The sequence below is a fragment of the Lissotriton vulgaris genome, assembly GCF_964263255.1.
Source record: "Lissotriton vulgaris chromosome 7 unlocalized genomic scaffold, aLisVul1.2 SUPER_7_unloc_1, whole genome shotgun sequence".
Classification (NCBI taxonomy): domain Eukaryota; kingdom Metazoa; phylum Chordata; class Amphibia; order Caudata; family Salamandridae; genus Lissotriton; species Lissotriton vulgaris.
Window position 1 is genome coordinate 228,401 of NW_028240614.1, and position 14,651 is coordinate 243,051.

Here is a 14,651-nt window from a genome sequence, read left to right on the forward strand (position 1 = left end):
ATTCCCTCCCATTCTTTTCTACTCAGCTGCCTACCCAGATCTCTTCCCCACATGACTTGGCCCGCATTGTATTTGTGTTTATTCTTTGAGTTCAGTAATGCATAGAGTTCGGAAATCAGCATCTTGCCTGAGGTCTTAGTGAGGAGACATTTTTCATAGTGGGAGAGACCCAGTGTCTGAGCTGTAGGTGCTGAAGGTGATCTGACTCGGGAATGCCAAAGTCTGTGCGAATCTGATGGAACAGGAGAATTCCTGCCACGTCGAAGAGGTGGCCCATGGAGCAACACTCTGAGAGCCTCAACCTAGCATAGTTTGCATTTCCCATTCCCTGGGGGAAGTCTGGTTATCTTGGAGTGGGGTCAGGGAAATATGCTCAAGCCATATTCGGTGCTAGTCTGTTCCCACGCCACCATAGTTGCCTGTGTAATCTGAGAAAGTTAGAGATTGCGTGGCCTATGGGGTTTCGTCAGACAAGGGACCTTTGACAGATATGTGCTGGCGACTGCTTTATCTTGGAACAACCAATGTTTCTCTGATTCAGCACAGCTCCATTCCACCAGGAAGCGTAACTGCTCTACTTGGTAGTAAAGTTGTACGTTAGGGACTACAGGTCTCCTTCGCTAGGGGGAAGGAAGCTAATACATGTTTTCATGTGGAGTTTCCACCCATGCCATATGAATTGAAAGAGTTCAAACTGTAGCTTGGAGATCATACCTGCGGGCAGCTGCAAGAGGAGAATCTCGAATAGATACAAAATCTTTGGGAAGATTGTCATTTTAGTTGCCGCTATCCTACCTCGACAGGAGATCTGGTGGTTTTTACACCGTTGTAGATCGGTGTGGATCTGCGTGTGTGGTAGTTAATATCTGCTGTGGCCTGTGTGGTTGATGCCAGGTTGATCCCAAGGTAGGGGACGTGGTCAGTCGACCATTGGATGGTGTGCTGTTTCATCAGCTGGTCCACCATTCGGGAACGGCGAGAGAGGTTGAGTGCCAGTGATTTCCCAATGTTCATCTTAAAACACTGATGCCATGCCGAAAATCTCCAACTCCCGCAAAAAAGTTGTGAGTGCTGTGTCCGGGTTGGAGAGTATCATCAGAATATTGTCTGCATAGAGACTGATAGTGTGTTGATCACTCCTGAAGGGCACCCCGGTGAGATCAGGGAGGTCCCTGACTCTCTGTGCCAGTGGTTCCATGTAAAGGGCAAACAACAGGGTTGACAACGTGTGCCTCTACCTATTGGGAAGGGCTCAGAAGTGTGACCATTAACCTTAACTGTCGCCACTGGGAAGCAATAACAGTTTGGAATCTGTGTCTGCATCGTTTCTCCAAGACCAAAATGTGAAAGGGTTTGTTCCAGATAGGGCCAATGTACTCTGTTGAAGGCCTTCTTGCCATCTACTGCTAATCTCATGTAGCCTGCCACCCGTGAGGCTTTCTTTTTAAAAAAAATAATTTTTAAACCTTTATTTTCTGACTGCACAGTACACAGCGTCTGCCTACAACCCAATCGGGCCGGCCGCTATGACAAAATTCTGGATACCAGACAACACATTGTAACATTAAAGCCATAAATCGCAACATATCGGTACACTGGCATCAAACACCATAAGGAAAGGATCGACCAGGTTTTGTTTTTATAATTTTGATGAAAACAAGAACAAACATCACAAACACTCACACGGTAGGAGCAATATCTGGGGTGTGAGGTGGGGAGGAGGAGGAAGCCAATTTCTAAGAATTTAGCGACTACTATCGAGGGGCGGGGAGATGGCGAAAAGGATCACAAAGAAATTTTATTGGTCAGTCTTTAGGAACGTCGATTACGGGGACGAAGGAACACCAGCAGTGTACTCGAGTGGAGGGGTACAGATATCTCCACGGTACTCATTCCACTGTGACCAAATCCTGCCCCACTTCCTGGGACGGCCCGAGCCTCATAGACCGTCTTCTCCCGAAACATGCACCAGTCCATGTTTTCCTTCCAGGCAGTTATCCCAGGCGGTCTATGAGAACCCCAGAGTTGCGCTATGTCCCTCTTGGCCACCATGTTGCCAAGAGTTACCCAAAAGGTCTGAGCGGCCGTACAATCCATAGGCTCCCAGACATTAAGCAGGCAACGACGCGCCTCAGGTAGAAGAGAGACCCCGGTGACCCGCCCCATTATGTCATGCACTCTGGACCAGAAAGCGGAGACCACCGGACATTCCCAGATGATGTGGAGAAAGGTGCCACTCATGCCACAACCACGCTTACACAGCCCGTCAATCGAGTATCCCATACGAACCAGTCATGTAAACTCGATGGAGGATCTTCAATTGCACAAAACGAAGGCGAGCTGGAATAGCCACTTCTTTAGGGGAGGCGATCGCTATCTGCCAATCCTCGTCGTCTAGTTCGAGGCCGTCCGCAGTCCAGGAGGCCCGAAGCCGCACCAAAAGATCAGCTCTGGTGTTGATAAGCTTTTTTATAAATCAAGGAAATCGTACTGTCCGGCACGTGGCCGTCCAGAATCCGATCCTCAAGCGGCGATGACTGGGGGATCTCCATCCCAGGAGGGAACACGGAGACCAGGGCATGGCGCACCTGAAGGTATCGAAAATACTCCCTGTCGTCCAGCTGATACTCCACCTTAAGGGCATCAAAGGACTTAACTGTGCCTTTGGACCAAAGATCCTCCACCTTGCTAATACCGATCAAATCCCATCTATCAAACCCTTTCGTTCGCCACAGGCTGCCCAACCGCTCAGAGTCATACAATGGAGTCAGCCGCGTCATCCTATCACCCCAGCCCGTAGCCACAGTCGCATCTCTCCACCCATGCACAGCACATTTTGTGGGTCCAGTCAGAAGTCGGAAGGGCTCCTTCGAATACAAAGCCCTATTGAAGTTGCCACCCGGCAACAGTAATTTGTCCATAGCGAAGGCAGGGACGGGGCCCGGGGAATACGTCACATGGTTGACCGCGCTCAACTGTGAGGCCCAGTAGTAACGCTTGATGTCCGGAAGGGTTATGCCACCATCACACCATGGCAACGTGAGTTTAGATAAGGAGATACGAGCCCGTCCATCCCAAATCAATTGCCTCTGAAGCCCCTCACCCTCACGGAAGTAGCTAGAGGGAACTGGGTCAAAGAAATTCTGCAAGGCGTACAAAAATCTAGGGAGGGACATCATTTTTAAAAGGGCCGCGCGTCCCAGTGGGGACAAAGGCAAGCCGCGCCACCATTGAACGTCTTGTTTAAGGCGCCGAAGAGGAACATATAGATTGCGGTCGTATCGTACAGAGGGATCCAGGGAAATGAAAATTCCCAAATACTTGAACCCAGTCTCTGCCACTTGGATCGGAAATTTACGGGGTAGTGGAGGCAGCACCCCCGCTATAACGTATACACACGATTTAGTCCAGTTAATAACGAGCCCCGAGTTCTTCCCAAATGAGGTGAGAACATCAAAGAGCACGTTAAGGGACTTCTGAGGGGAAGTAAAGTAAAGAAGAATATCGTCCGCGTAGAGAGAGACGTGATCCTCAAGGTCCGGGGCCCACCGGATCCCTTTAATCGAAGGCTCCCACCGAAGCCACGATGCCAACGGTTCCAATGCCAAAGCAAAGAGGAGGGGGGAGAGCGGGCAGCCCTGTCGGGTGCCGCGCCCCAGCGGGAACGATCCAGAGACTCTGCCATTAACAACTACCTGGGCCAACGGACGTTCATACAGGAGCTGTACCCACGTGATAAAGTTAGGGCCAAAACCAAACTTCGAGAGGGCCGCCCACAAATAAGGCCACTCAATAGTGTCGAAGGCCATCGTGGCATCCAGCGAGGCCAAGATGGCGGGTTCAGTAAGCGTCCCAGCTCTTGCGAGAACACCGTGAAGTCTACGGAGATTAAGCGTCGTATTCCGATGAGGAATGAAACCGGACTGATCCGGATGGATCAAGTCACAGATAACCGTTAGCAAGCGATTCGCAAGGATTTTAGCCAGGATCTTAGGCTCAGCGTTGAGCAACGAAATAGGGCGATAAGAAGTGCAACAATCATGAGGCTTACCGTCCTTGTGGATGACGACTATAGTGGCCAAGCGCTGATCAAGGGGAAGGAGGCCAGCCTCAAAGGCATCAATGAACATATTGCGCAGATGGGTCGCCATCTTATCAGGCCGAAGCTTATAGAGCTCGATGGGTAGACCATTCGGCCCCATAGCCTTACCCGAACGCAAGGACCGTATGGCGATTGCAACCTCATCCACCGTAATGGGCGCGTCCAAAGCGGACCTATCCTCCTCCGACACACAGGGCAGCGCAATATCACGCAGAAGCAAGCGGGAGTCAGATTTGTCTCTATCACTCACCGATCGGTATACTGTTTGGAAATGGTCCACAAAGCATTCGACAATTTCCCCTGGATCAGACATGCATTCCCCAGTCTCACGGGTGATCACTTGCACCACACGGTTCATTCTCTCAGACTTATCCAACCATGCCAATAGCTTACTAGCCTTATCTCCCACATCATAGAGCCTGCCCAGTTGATTCCTGTGCATTACCTTAGCAGCATCGGTCACCAGGGCCCTATTATCAGCCTGTTTCAGCGCTAAGGAGTGCAAGATTGCAAGGGTATCATCATTACCCAAGTCACTTTTAAGCGAGGTGATTTCGGCCTCAAGGACTAACAAGTTTTCCCTCTTGGCCTTCTTGTCAGCGGCAATGAAGGACAGTGCAGAGCTCCGTATTACAGTCTTGAAGGCCTCCCACAAGGAAATAGGGGAAGAGACGGACCCCTCGTTCTCATCAAAATAACAGTCAATAGCCTTGATAAGCTCCGAACGGAGCTTAGGGTTCCTGAAATGCCAAGGATGGAGGGGGGGACCCTACTCCCACCAAAACATCCCACCCAAACCTCAAGCATCAAGGGGGAATGATCAGAGATACCCCTGGGAAGATGACGAATCCCACGCACCAAGGGGGTATGGGCAGTTAACATCAGAAAGTAATCAATCCTCGAGAGGCTGCCGTGGGCACCAGAGTGGAAAGTGTATTGATTTTGCGTGGGGTTCAACATCCGCCAGACATCCACAAACCCAAAAGTATCAAGCAACTCAGGCAGCCACATCTGAGACGCCGGCAGAACCCTGGGGGGTAGCCGGTCACACTCACCCGAAACCACCGAATTGAAATCTCCACCCAGTATAAGGATACCATCCGGAAGTCCTAGGAGAGTCCTTCCAAAATCGGCATAGGTGGTAGCCTGGTGCCCCGGGGGAATATAAACAGTAACAATTGTAAGCAGTTTCCCCTCCCACCGCCCAGAGACAGCAGCATACCGGCCCCGATCATCGAGGGCGACTTCATCGATCTCAAGGGGTAGGGAGGATTTAACCATTATGCCGACCCCCCTAGAGCCCGATGTGAACTCAGCATGCGCTAATAACCAATAGCCTCGTCTATCGAGAGCCTTACAAGCGTTCCCTATCAAATGGGTCTCCTGTAGCAGAACTATATCAGGGGAATGACGTCTGACAACTTGAAGTACAACACCACGTTTGATCCTGTCACCCAGACCATTAACGTTCCAAGACAACAATTTCAAATCACCCCCCCCGTCCCAGCAGAGCCCCCGAACCTCCCCTTCTCGAAACCCAAGACAAAAGGATAAAAGCAAATGAGATTGTACCACGTGAGAAAAACATACACAAAAACAAAAACAACCCCTCCCTCCACCCCCAACCAACAACCTGTTACACCACCCCCCACCCTCCACCTCTGCTGACTGAAAAGCCACCCCAAACTGCAGTGTGCCTGTCGCCCCTTCATAAAACTCTACACAAAGAACCTCTGAGGAGGAAAGAGAGACAGTCCCACCCCGCCGCACCCCCGGGCCTAAGCAATAAGAAAATATAAACAAAACTCTGCCGATAAATGCGACCCAAAACCGGACATCCAGAACCAAAATATCACTCCTGTGCCGATGCACCTCCATCCGCACCTCCGGGGCCTCCACTCCCAGTGTCTTCCTTAGGCAACGAGTCCAACCAGTCGCCAGCACTGTCCGGTCGGTCAAAAAAGAAAGTGCGTTCTTGGTACTCGATGCGAAGTCAAACTGGAAACAGCATCGCATACTTAAGTCCCAAGTCCCGCAATCGACGTTTCACTCCCTGGAATCCCGTCTGTTGCCGCTGCACTTGAGCAGTGAAATCAGGGTAAATAGAAATGGAGCTGTTCTTGTATTTCAGTGGGCCATGTCTACGAGAGGCCTGGAGGATAGCGTCCATATCCCGAAAGTGGAATAGCCTAGCGATGATAGGCCTCGGGGGAGCCCCTGGCTTGGTCTGTCCACCCGGGAAGCGGTATGCACGCTCGACCGCAAAAAACTTACTAAGGCCTGCGGGAGCAAGATGAGTCACAATTAAGTCCTCCACCAGTAGATCCACGGTAGTATCACCACTGTTCTCAGGTACCCCGACTAAGCGAATGTTGTTCCGTCGGGCCCTATTTTCGTACTCCTCCAGACGTCTGGCCATCAGATCATGCGATGACCGCAGGTTGCCGATCTCCGACTGCGCGTCCGCCATGTCGGTGACAAGACTGGAGGCCTTAAGGTCCAAGGCTTTGACCCTCTCATTGGTCTTAGCCAAGTCCGCTCTTATGAGGGTGGCATCAACCTCCACCGTGTCTATCTTCGAGACAATAGCCTCATACTGGTGCCCCATGTCCGTCTTGATCCCAGCGATGGCGGCCATGAGATCCTGGAGGGACACCTCCGACGTCGCCGCCAGGTCCGTCTTCGGGTCCTCAAGACTACGGCCAGCAGCACTGGGGGAACCTTTCGGTTGTGTGTAGCGGTCCATGACATTGGACTGAACCGAGCCCCCACGAGTCGGCACCTTTGTCTTGCGCTTCTCAATATCGGGTTTAGTCGCCATATTAGAAGCAGCGCCCCGAAGGGCCTTTCTGGACCTGGTGTAAATGGCAGTGATCTGTAGGTCACCAAATCAACACTTCTGCCCAAAATTGTAGCCTGCGAGACCAGGGTTGTGGCCAGAACGCACAGCGGGTCAGACTACTGTGGTCCGAGAAGAGGAGCACGTCCAGAGCAGTCAGTTAGGAGGTAGAAGGGATACCGAAAGTGAAAGTGACAATGACTCCGGTGGAGCAGATGTCCGGTGACCGCTGTTGTTGAGTTGCGTCTCGGCCAGCCAGAGCAGCAGAGACCCCGGTCCCGTCCGGGGTTAGGCCAGAAAGTGAATGACGATGTAGAAATTGTTCCCGAAGTCCGATCTCAGCCCTGGAAAGTGTAGCAGGATCAGCAGAAGTAGAACTTCAAAAGCCCATCGAAATAATCAGGATATCAAAAGGATAGATGCAAGAGGGCGGCGCGGGTCTCGGGAGCTCTCTGCTCATGTGACCATCTTGGTAGCTCCTCCCCCTTCGTGAGGCTTTCTTGATCATGTGAAGCACCCGTTTAGTGTTGTCGCTCGTCTGCCTTTGGGTGATGAAGCTGGCTTGATCTTGGTCGATCAGGGGGTGCATAAGTGGGTTCAGTCTGTTGGCCAAGATGCCAGTAAAAAAGTTAGGGTCTGTGTTTAAGAGGGAGATGGGTGGTAGGAGCTACAGTGAGATTTATCTTTACCAGGTTTGTGAATCACAATTATCGAGGTCGTAAGCATTGAGGCTGGAATGGACCCTGGCTCAGCGAACGTGTTAAAGAGACTCATCAAGGAGCGCTACTAAGGGATGGAAGGTCTTATAAAATGCTGATGTGAAGCCATCGGGGCCTGGGGACTTCGCCAGCTTTAGACGGGAAATTGCAGAAATGACCTCCTCTATGCGATCCAACTGCTCGGCCGGTTCTGGGGTCATCGTGGATGTCTGTGCCCCTTGCAGATATTGTCCTCTAACCGAGGTGTCTAACTGTTGGGGCAAATATAAGTCTGAGTAAAAATCCAAAAAGGCGCTCACAATGTCTTTATCATTCGCCACCAGATCTCCTGTACCTGTATGTATCCACTGTACTCCCTGAGTTTGCCGTTGGACTCGTAGCTCATGGGCTAGGAGTCGCCGGCACCTGTCCCCTCCCACATGGAAAAAATGATGCAACTGAAGGGCCGCGTACTCCGTCCGATCTAAGTCTATTGCGGTTAGCTGTGACTGCAGTGTAGACAGCTGGCGTCATACTCTTGGGGCCCCTGTGCCCTGATGTATGGGCTCATGTTCTTTAATCTCTTGGAACAGGTCCTCTCTTTTCTCTGTCCGTATTTTATTATCTGTTGCTGAAATCGCGATGAAATGTCCCCGGATTACTGTTTTAAGCGCTTCCATAGTGTCGCTATACGCACCTCTGGAAGATCGTTATGCGCTAAATAGTCTTCAATAGATAGGCGGATCTGCGCCACCACCGCAGGGTGTTGCAGTAGTGTATCTCGTAGGCGCCATTGTCGTGTGGGCCGCTTCGTCAGAAGGAAGGATAGGGAAAGTGTGATTACCGCATGGTCAGGGAGTGCTGCTGCGAGGCTCTCCATCCCCTTCATGGATGCATGCATGTCCTTTGTGCCTAAGAAATAATCTAATCTGGCATAAGTTTTACGTGCGCTGGAATAGAAGGACTACTCACATGACCAGGGCTGAGAAACCCTCCAGAGGTCTGTTAGCCCCAGCTCTCTCTGCAAGGTGCGGCCACCATCGGATAGTGCCCCGGCATGCCCCTGACGGTGTGCTGATCTATCGAGAGTGTCATCCAGCACCAACTTAAGATCCCCCCCTATTAATACTCTACGTTCTTCTGCAGACATTGTCTCCGTCAGTGCTGTGTGGGGAAACGTCTCCTGGTCTTCATTTCGTGTGTAGACGGAACCCCCTAAAATGTCAGTCCCCCTAATGTAAGCCGATATGTAAGTAGCCTACCTGTAATTTCAGCCTCTTTATGGACCACTTTACCTCTGAAGGAACGCGCAAACAGGATAGCCACTCCTGCCATTTTCGTCGGGCCTGAGGAGAAAAAAATTGACAGGGAAAGGCACGTGATCTGAGGAGGTGACAGTCTCAGGCCACTAGGTATATCTGCCTTTGAGTTTTCCACATATGAGACAACTGCTTTGCGCTTCACTGGATTGTTGAGTCTCCTTACGTTAAGGGTGAGTACTCTAAGTGCAGGCGTTGCATTAGTGTAAGATAAAGGTGAAGGCATCTTCCTCAACCTAAGTCATGTCATTCTCCCTCTATCATTAGGAGCTTCCCACCTAACCTTGGGCAGTGTTCTTTGTGTAGCCTAAAAGTGAGTGTAACCTCAAACTGCAAACCCCTGAAAACTTGAGGAAATAATTAACTATTAGAGTAAAACGTTCAAAATCAGTCTCGCAGCCAGTCTGGGCTGCCAGAGAAGTACTTGAGGTCCATAGTGTGGCCAAGTTTCTAAGCCCCACCCCCACCGCCCGCACAACACCTCTATTGAGAGCTGCGCTGCACTAGTTGTGCTAAGATTCATCTGATTTGGCCAGCACTGCAGGGATGGACTCCAGCGCCGCCAGCTGTCCCTTTGCTATCTCTACCTGGTTCGGTCTCCCCAAGTAGCGCCCCTGTCTTTGTCTTCTCCATCATGTTTGTCGCTCTCCACGTCTTGAGGAAGGGGCCCCAGGGTCATTGCCCCCCTCCGGCACATCCAGGCCCAGCAGCTGGCAGGCCTCCTTTTCTGTCTTTGCCAGTTGTATCATGGTGACCAGGTTGGGTTGGTGCTTCTCCACTGGTTTTGTACCATTATTCAGCTGCTGGGACACCTGGCTGTGGCCGGTGAACCCTCCTTGACCCCGGTGCGTGTGCCCCTGAGTGTGTGAGGCTGGTGAAGACCCATGTAGGTTGCCTGGATTTAACAGTGGGTTATTTATTCTTTTGGCCTGTGGTCTCTGTTTTAGAAGGTAAACTATGACCAAATCAGTAGCCAAAGAATATATTTGGCTATCTACGACGAACGGTTCCTTTGCTAGCCAGACATTGTAGCTTTGATGAGAGGAAATTGAAGGCTGAAGAGGATAGTAAGAAAAAGGAGGGAAGAGTCAAGTCAAGTCAAGTCAAAGATTTATATAGCGCGCTACATACCCGGAGGATGAGCGAGAGAGATGAGATAATGAACAAAGGGTTACAGAGGATAGGAAATTAGTGAGAGAAGTGAGAAAAAAGATGGAGGAGGAAGGAAACCGATGGAAGCACAGAAGAATCAGGATTGCAGAAGAAATAATATGGAGGAGGGAACAGTAGAAACCAGAAGCGAGAAAAAGGATGAAAAACTCATAGAGAAGACAAGTTGAGAGGAAGTGGAGAAAGACTGATAGCAAAGGAGGACACTACGGGAAAAAGATGGAGAAAGAAAGCGACAGAATGAAAAGTTTGACAAGTGTTTGATCTGGCATCCTTGGCGTGGATTTCCCTAACCTTTTGTCTTTAGACCTCCTGGTTTTGCTCGCTTTATGTTTGCTGGCCTTAGGACTATGTCTACTTTACCACTGCTGATCAGTGCTAATGTTCTTACGTGCTTTCCTTAAAACATGGTAAATTGGCTCATACCTAATGTACTGTAATTACCTAGTAAAGTGTCACTACCTGTGCCCCGGGCCTGTAAACTAAATGCTACTAGTGGACCTGAAAGCACTGATTGTGCCACCCACTGACGTAGCCCTTTAAACATGCATCAGGCCTGCCATTGCAGAGTCGGGGTGTGCAGTTTTAAACTGCCATGTCAACCTGGCAAAAGACACCTCTTGCCTGGCCCAAACCTTCCTTTTTCATTCATATAAGTAACTTCTAGGGTAGGACATTAATAGCCCAGAGGGCAGGGTACAATGTGTTTACAAAGTTGAACATGTACTTTTGAGTTTTACATTCCCTGGTAGGAGCAAAACTCTTATATTTGTTTTTTACTTCTGGCAAGGCCTACCTCTTCCATAGGATAACATTGGAATTACCATATTACATGTGTTATTTACAATTTACAAATGAGAACAGGTATCTCCTTCATTTTTGTTTTCTCTGGAATCACAATTTAAAACTTATGGTGAAGTCCTACTTTAAATTGTAATGCTGAAAATGTCCCTTTTAGAAAGTTGCCATTTTCTTGTCTTAGCCATTTGGTGCCTGCAGCTTGTCTCTGGGTCACATGACTGTTGATGGGTCATAGTTGGGGTTTGTGTATTCTTCCTAGACAGCCACACACCAGTGGGAGCTTAGGTGTGACTCAATGGGCCATCACTAGCAGGATGGGAGGAAGCAGCTGGGCCCAGACCCACTTACACTTGAATAGGCTGTGGACTGTCTGGACACAAAGAGGTGCATACCCCCTGTAGTTTATCTGGAGCCAGGGCAAGGAAATTAGGGCATCTGTGCACTTCAAAAGCATGCCTCTCGAAGCATCTCCCGAATTCAAAGGCACAACTGTAAAAGAAGGACAGCAGACAACACCAGCAGCATCAACCCCTTGCCAATGGACCCACCCTCTACTCGAATCTCCTACACGACATCCCCACCACCAATCTGAAAACCCTCATACCACCCTTATTCTGAAACCCTTGCATCACCCTCGTGCCACACACCAACATAGCACACCATCATGCTCATCTCTCTCTTTACCCCTATTCCTATCCTAGGTCCTGCCTCCTCTCTCTCAACTATATTCTTCTTTACCTACGTCCTCTGTTGCTGCTAATACCCGTGTACCTTTCTCCCTTCTGATACCCTAGCTCTACCTGTGCTTATACCCTACTAAATCTACCAACCCTTTAATAAAAAGTATGCCCTGTGCTACCTATAATCGAATGCGTCTGCCCCTTATAACACCCTAAGTACTTCTACCCATGACTACACATTTGTTCCTTTACCCCACCCATATATTCTAGTACCTCTACCCTTCCCTATAACCTAGTATGTCTATCCTTGCTTATACCCTACTACAGATTCTTAATGCCCCTACCAAGGTACCTTAATCCCTGCTTGCACGATAGTACCTCTACCTCTGCCCATACCCTACTAACTCTAGCTACTCTTGACACTCTACCTCTCCTCCTGTATCCAGAAGCTCTAACAAAGCCCTGGTATCTCTTGTGCAACCCGTACCCCGGTACCTCTGCCCTTTACTACACCCTACTTCCACTCAGGACTAGACCTTAGCCACCTATACCTGTGCCCATGACCCCTAGTACCACAACTCCTGACAATACCCTACTACCCCTATCATTGCCTATACCCTGGTACCTTAACCCCTCCCTTTCCCCTAGTACCTCCACCCTTTACTATACCCGACTTTCACCCATGGCTACACTTTAGGTAGCTTTACAAGTGCACATACACCCTAGTACCACAACTCCTGACAATACCCTAGTATTGCCTATACCCTGGTACCTTAACCCCTTTCCGCCCCCTAGTACCTCTACCCCTGTTCAAACCCTACTAAATCTACACCCCCTTGATCTCTCTCTAACAGTTCCCGTACCCTGGGATCTCTACCCGCACCGTAGTGTTCCTCGGGCTACCTCATCCCTAGTACTTCTGCCCCTTCCTACACCCTAATACTCCTACACTTGCCTACACTTTAGTAGTGTTTCATTGCTCATATATCCTGGTACTTCAACCTGTGTCTGTCCTGTAGTTCCTCTACCTCTGCCTATACCTTAGCGCCTCAAAACCTGTGTATACCCAAATCCCTATACCTTAGTATCCGTGTCTATACTCTAGTACCTCAAGAGAAAGACCCTTGGACCAGTACCGTGTGCATCATCCAACCCTCAAACCTCTTCCCTACTATCCCCTAATGTCTCAACCTATAGCCTCTTCTCTGTCCCTACTCTAATGCCCCTTTTACCCCCTCACTGTTTTCTTGTGTCATTTATTTACCTCCTTGTCCCATTTCTTTCGCGGTTTGTGTCGAGTTCCACATTTTAGAAGGTAAAGGGGGCTCCCCAGTTTGGAAACTAATGAAATGGAGGTTCCCCTGTCTGGAGCCCTGGGGCTGGCATTCTGGAGTTTTGTGTTTTTCTTTAATATAAGTTCTTGTCGCGTCATTGACATGAAATAGGACATTTACAATAATGATCTGTTTAACGCGCAGAATATTTCAGTTTTAGCCCCTGGTGAAACAACCCTGCGTGTATCCCATGTCTGCTGATACTGAGTGATGCAGCCACCCTTGTCAATAGATAATATTGATTTATTGATTTTCCTGCACAGGTGATGTCGGAGACTGGAAAAACTATTTCTCTGAAGCTCAAAGCCGGGAGATGGATGCAAAGTTTGAAGAGTGTTTAGGAGGAACCAAACTTGGAGAAATGATGAATTATAAAACTCACTGCAAGAGCTAAACATTCATTTCAACACTGCCTGTGACGTCATTAGCCAGAAACCACGCCCAGCCTCAATTACAAGATCTGAGTGGAGAATTATTTTAAATCTGACACCACTGCCTTGGTGAATAAATAGCTTTTTGAGAATGCATCTACTGTACTTATTTTATTAATTTGAAATCTTCGACGTTTACTTTGAAACTATTTCATTATGAAAAGAAAACCCTGTTCTCGAGAATCCAGTGTCTGACTCCTTTAAGCGAGGGGTGCTTCTGGGGCTCGGGTGGGCTGCTGGCCCTTGATAACAGTCAAGCAAAGCTCGGTGGTCTCGTCACAGGCTCTCTGCTTGTCCAGCGCCTTCACTAGAGAGTTTTGGCTTCTCGTGCGAACCTCTGTGGGATTCTGCGTCATCAAACCCGGGCTGAGCAAAGTATACATTATTTATCACCTGCAAAGTTTACAAACGTTCTCTTCTTCTGTGTTTCAACGTTTGTCAACTTCTCATGACGTCACACCTTCTTTTTATCCCGAGAATCTAGTGATATCGGGGAATGCTCAGCACAAGGGCTTAATTTGAGGCCCCCTCAGGCAAGATGTTTTTAAATCTTTGCCTCCGAGTGGGTTTTGCAGGACTGTTCTCAGTACAGCTGCAGTTTGCAAAGTTTGCAAAGTGTTGACGATACCGCAGGATGGCATCTTTGTTGCACCAGGTAGAACCTCTGGTGCTTATGGAATGCAGGTGTTTAGACAGACTAGCGGAAGCAAAACTATCGTGAGATAAAATATCGAGGCATGAATATCAAGAAGGTACGTTTCTATAGGTGAGTAAAGTTGTACTCTATGTAACTGTAGGAAGCTGACTCTGTAAAAACTATACCAAAGTGGGGACAGGATGTGGTCTGACGGCCAGAGCTGCCGACTCTGGTGCTGGAAACCAAGGTTCGCGCCTCGGGTCGTGTCCACATCCTGTGATTCTGGGCAAATCCCTTACTCTCCCCGTGCCTTCCAAAAAAAAATAATAATGAGTGTGTCCTTGTGTAACATAACCAGTGCTCATGTAAAGCGCTCCAATACATTCGGTTCGAGTTTGTGCTATATAAATCTGCAACAACAAAATAAAGAGTTATAGTGTGCACAGAGTCCAGTGGAACTACACAGAGGTAGGCAGCGGTAAAGGTAGATAGCACCTTACTCTCTATTTGTGGAGTGTGGTCGAGCAGTAAGGCAGTATCAGAGGACAGTGTTAAGCATCTGTTGTACACACTCAGTCGGCAAAGGAATTAACACACTCAAAGACTGACCTTCAGACCAATTGGTTTTGTATAAACATAT

At 49.1% G+C, this 14,651-nt stretch overlaps 1 protein-coding gene across 2 annotated transcripts in view; it reads left to right on the plus strand.

The window, feature by feature from the left end:
* Positions 1-13,470, plus strand: part of LOC147672970 (sulfotransferase 6B1-like) — a 195,422-nt gene extending 181,952 nt beyond the window's left edge. Inside the window, exon 8 of one of the 2 annotated variants that reach the window (XM_086947845.1) lies at positions 13,207-13,470. In XM_086947845.1, the coding sequence (XP_086803971.1) occupies positions 13,207-13,337 (131 nt within the window). In that variant the 3' untranslated portion in view covers positions 13,338-13,470. The remainder of the gene's footprint in view (positions 1-13,206) is intronic. The other variant, XM_086947846.1, reaches the window with a different exon arrangement.
* The last annotated feature ends 1,181 nt before the right edge of the window (positions 13,471-14,651 follow it).